The sequence below is a fragment of the Rosa rugosa genome, chromosome 1 (genome assembly GCF_958449725.1).
Source record: "Rosa rugosa chromosome 1, drRosRugo1.1, whole genome shotgun sequence".
NCBI classification, from domain to species: domain Eukaryota; kingdom Viridiplantae; phylum Streptophyta; class Magnoliopsida; order Rosales; family Rosaceae; genus Rosa; species Rosa rugosa.
In genome coordinates, this window is record NC_084820.1 from 40461764 (window position 1) to 40465798 (window position 4035).

The 4035-nt window shown below is 39.0% G+C and overlaps 1 protein-coding gene across 1 annotated transcript; it reads left to right on the forward strand.

The window, feature by feature from the left end:
* The first annotated feature begins 344 nt into the window (after positions 1–344).
* On the forward strand, positions 345–3567 carry LOC133724896 (multiprotein-bridging factor 1a). The gene is made up of 4 exons (XM_062151804.1): positions 345–569; positions 1234–1317; positions 2887–2969; positions 3149–3567. The coding sequence occupies exons 1-4, from the start codon at positions 428–430 to the stop codon at positions 3266–3268; spliced, it is 429 nt and encodes a 142-aa protein (XP_062007788.1). The 5' UTR covers positions 345–427; the 3' UTR covers positions 3269–3567.
* The last annotated feature ends 468 nt before the right edge of the window (positions 3568–4035 follow it).

Here is a 4035-nt window from a genome sequence, read left to right on the forward strand (position 1 = left end):
AGTAGGAGGGAGGCGAGTAAGGGAAGGAGAAGGAGGAGAGATCGGTGAGCCGCCATGGCGACTCGGAGTGAGAGAGCTCAGAGTAAGTAAGATCTAGAGAGAGAAAGTAGAGAGAGAGAGAGAGAGAGAGAGGTAAAGTTGGAGGGGAAGAAGACGGGAATTGAACAAGACTGAGAGAGGGAATCGGCGTTCTCAAAGAGAGAAGACAGAGTGGCAGGGGTTGGTAAATCTTTAATTGGATTGAGGGTAAAATGGTCATTTTCTGTTATATTGAGTATTAAAAAAAAATAAAAAAATCCGGGAGGGTGAGTGAGCCATCGGTATAAAAGAAGCGAGGCGTGGCTACCAGACCAAGACCCCTAGAGAGTTTAGAAAGCTAGAAAAGAAAACCCCCCAAGCACTCGATACCCTCTGCAGATCGCCAGCCATGTCAGGAGTCGGACCAATCTCACAGGACTGGGAACCCGTCGTAATCCGGAAGAAGGCACCCAACGCCGCCGCCAAGAAGGATGAGAAAGCCGTCAACGCTGCTCGCCGTGCCGGCGCCGAGATCGAAACCGTCAAGAAAGGTCTATCTAATCTTCTTCCCTTCTCTTTCTTTTCTTTCTTGGTCTTGATTGATTTATTGTTTTCACTATTTCTGAAGCTAAAAGTGTGGATGAAATCCTGGAAATTATTATCCGGAAACCTATTTATGTGATTGAAGGAAGTAAACTTTAATATCCGAAACTAGAAGCTTCGGATATGCAATTATAGTCTTTTTTAAGCAACTTGTGGATTATATTTGCGTAACGTAGTCATAATGGTTTGTTGAATTCTGAAAAAAGGAATTGTTGTTCTGGCTCGAATGTCTTGTATGTTTTTATTGCACTGTACCCCTATATATGTCCATGGTTTGCATTTTTGCCAATGCTTCTTGTATAATTAGGGCAGAATTTTATCGAAATTATCAGAATACATCTGTTGTTTAATTCGAGCTTACCGAAGATATTATTCATGCATCAATTGGTGCTTATATTTTTGTTGGAAGGTTAAAGGGTGGGCGTGGTGTTTGGGTTATGTTCTTCCCTTTGTAATTTTATTTTTTGTGATACGTGTAGTTGTGTTTACCAATTTGATGCAGCTTAGAGTACAGATGAATTCTTCCATAATAGCTCCTTTTATTTTTGTGTGTTGTACTACATAAGTTTTAGAAGTTAACATTCTAAATATTACTTTATGATCCTTATGCAGCTACTGCTGGACTTAACAAGGCTGCCTCCAGCAGCACTTCTCTAAACACAAGGAAGCTCGATGAGGAAACAGAAGTTCTTGCTCGTGAGTTAATCTTTATACCACACTTATGGATACATGAAATTTGTACTTTCCAGATGATATTGATTTATCCTTGTTGAATGAGCTAAAGAACCTTTTCTCTAGATATTTATCCCACACTGTTTTAGTTTGCACCCATGAAATCGAAAAAGGAAATAGGTCCGTTGCCAATTATCCAGTTGTTTCCCTGTATGTTGGGGCAATGGTAAATTGTAAACTAGAGCTTCCGGGTCCAAACTGGACAAGTTTGGTGTGGCTATGTGTATCTGTCTTCCCTAGGCCCCTTAATGGCGGGAACCAGTGAGCTGCCCCGCTGGTGCACTGTTTCCTTCTATAAAGTTTTAGCATAGCTTTGGTACATATGATGTTTTTACGCATTGTTCCTTCATCTTTATGTCTTCTTCAATGTTAAGAATCCCAGGTCCAAACTGGACAAGTTTGGTGAGCCTATGTGAATCTATCCTCCCACGACAACTCAATGGTGGGAACCAGCGAGCTGCCCCACTGGTGCACTATTTCCTTCAATAATGTTTTTGCATACATATGACGAGTTTACGCATCATTCTTTGGTTTTTATTTCTTCTACGATGTTGAGAATCCATTGTGAACTGGAGCTCAGTGGTCTGAGCTGGCAACAGCTGCTCTGCCACTGGGGGTAAGGCTGTCTGCATCTATCCTCACAAGGCCTTTAATGGGGAGGCAGTGGCCACCCCATCAGTCCATTTTTTTCGTTTGACCAGTTTATTGCATAGTTCATTTCTAAGATACAATATTCCTCGAGTTTTATTTCCTTTGCATGGTAAGGTTCCATTCTGAAATGCATGGAGCTCAGATGTCCAGACTGGCAACAACCTCTTTCTACAAGTGGGGATGGTGCAATGTGCATCAGACCTCCCAAGAATGCTCAATGGCGAGAGCCAGTTAGCTGCTCCCGCATTCATTGTTTTCTTCTGCAATTTATCTCCATGCACTTTATAATGTGTTCATCTATTACTCTTTTGAGCTTTTTTCTTCTCTGTTAATCCAAAATATATTTTATGCCCTCCAATAGTACCTAGCATGGAAGCTTCCCTGAATTGCATTATTACAATTCTGCAATTAAAAAGGGAGAAGGCTGAAGAAGATTATGTCTTTAACTTTTTAGATCCTCCTCTTATCGTTGTATGCTTACAGAGTGTTCCTCTTTGGTAGTCTATCTGCACAAATAAATTGTTGATATTGATTTTGCCTTTCTCTCATGTGTCTTAGTGTGTCTATTTTTAGTTTCTTTGACTGTTTTGATGTGGAAATGTTTTTGATGTAAACAACCGATAGTTGTGCTTCTGTAATTGAGAATGCTGTACGAAGGAGACTTTTCTTGAGTATGCTTGTTCGTGCATCTGACTGAAGATATTGGTCTTTGTACATTTCTATATGTTAAGTTAGGTGTTTTTATGCGCTGTCTGTGATTGTTTGGATCTGTCCTTGTTTATTTTGTTGCCATTGTTTTATTTTAGATATATGTTGCTTGGGATTTTTTCTATTTGCGGTTTTCTGTTTCTATGTGCTTAGTGTCATCTATTCTGATTGTAGATGAGCGTGTTCCAAGTGAGCTGAAGAAAGCTATTATGCAAGCTCGTATGGATAAGAAGCTTACTCAGGCTCAGCTTGCACAAGTAAATCTCACTCTCTCTCTCTCTCTCTCTCTCTCTCTCTCTCTCTCTCTCTCTATATATATATATATATATATATATATATATATATATATATATATATATATATAAATGATGATTATGTAGCACACCAACTACATCTTTTACAGATTTAGTTAATGACCATCTGGAGTTATTTGCAGATTATCAATGAGAAGCCTCAAGTGATCCAAGAGTATGAATCCGGGAAAGCTATTCCAAACCAACAGGTAATTGGCAAGTTAGAGAGAGCTCTGGGAGCTAAACTGCGGGGAAAGAAATAAAGAAGCCTGGAAAGAGACGGAGGATGCTTGGCTATTTAGTTTGAACTAATCATGTTTTGCACTGCTATCTTTAGTTTAAGTTTGAACTAATTTGCTGCACCTCCACCTGTATTTATCTTCCAAAAGGTTGTGTGTTTGGTGCAGGAAGTACCTGTGTTTTTAAGAATATTTATGAAATGACCAATATGCAAACAATTCTGCTAGATCTGTCTTGCCTTGCCTTGCTCTGTGTACTTGCGTGCTTGTACTATTTTATGTGTAATCATTTGGTGCAAAAGATTTGATACTTAGTGGTGAAATTGGTATCGCATTATAAATTTGAAAGTGAATTGCTTTCTCTAGAGGTTGAGATTTGAAATTCTCAAGAATAAACAAGGTAATTATTGTATCCTTTTTTTTTTTTGTGGTAAAAAGAATAGTCTCCTTGAGACCACAATTGCCATAGTTACTTTGAAGTTAATACATTCAAGTGTGTATTTAGGGAAAAAGAGTAAGCTCATAGCCGCATGAACCATGGTGGTTCAGAGCATTCTCTCTACTCCCATGTACAAGCTAACTGATTGATAATCAAGTCACAGTTCATAGGTTAAGAGCATCAGCTTCTATGTTTTTTTTGTTTTTTTCAAGGAAGATAGCGATTACATTCATAGTAAACTCAAGTCAGAATGACACGATACATAGTTCCCACCAGGGGTGATAGGTGCCATTACATTGAAAACAATTCCACTCCTTTATTCAGGAGCCTATCAGAACAAGAATATTCTAGC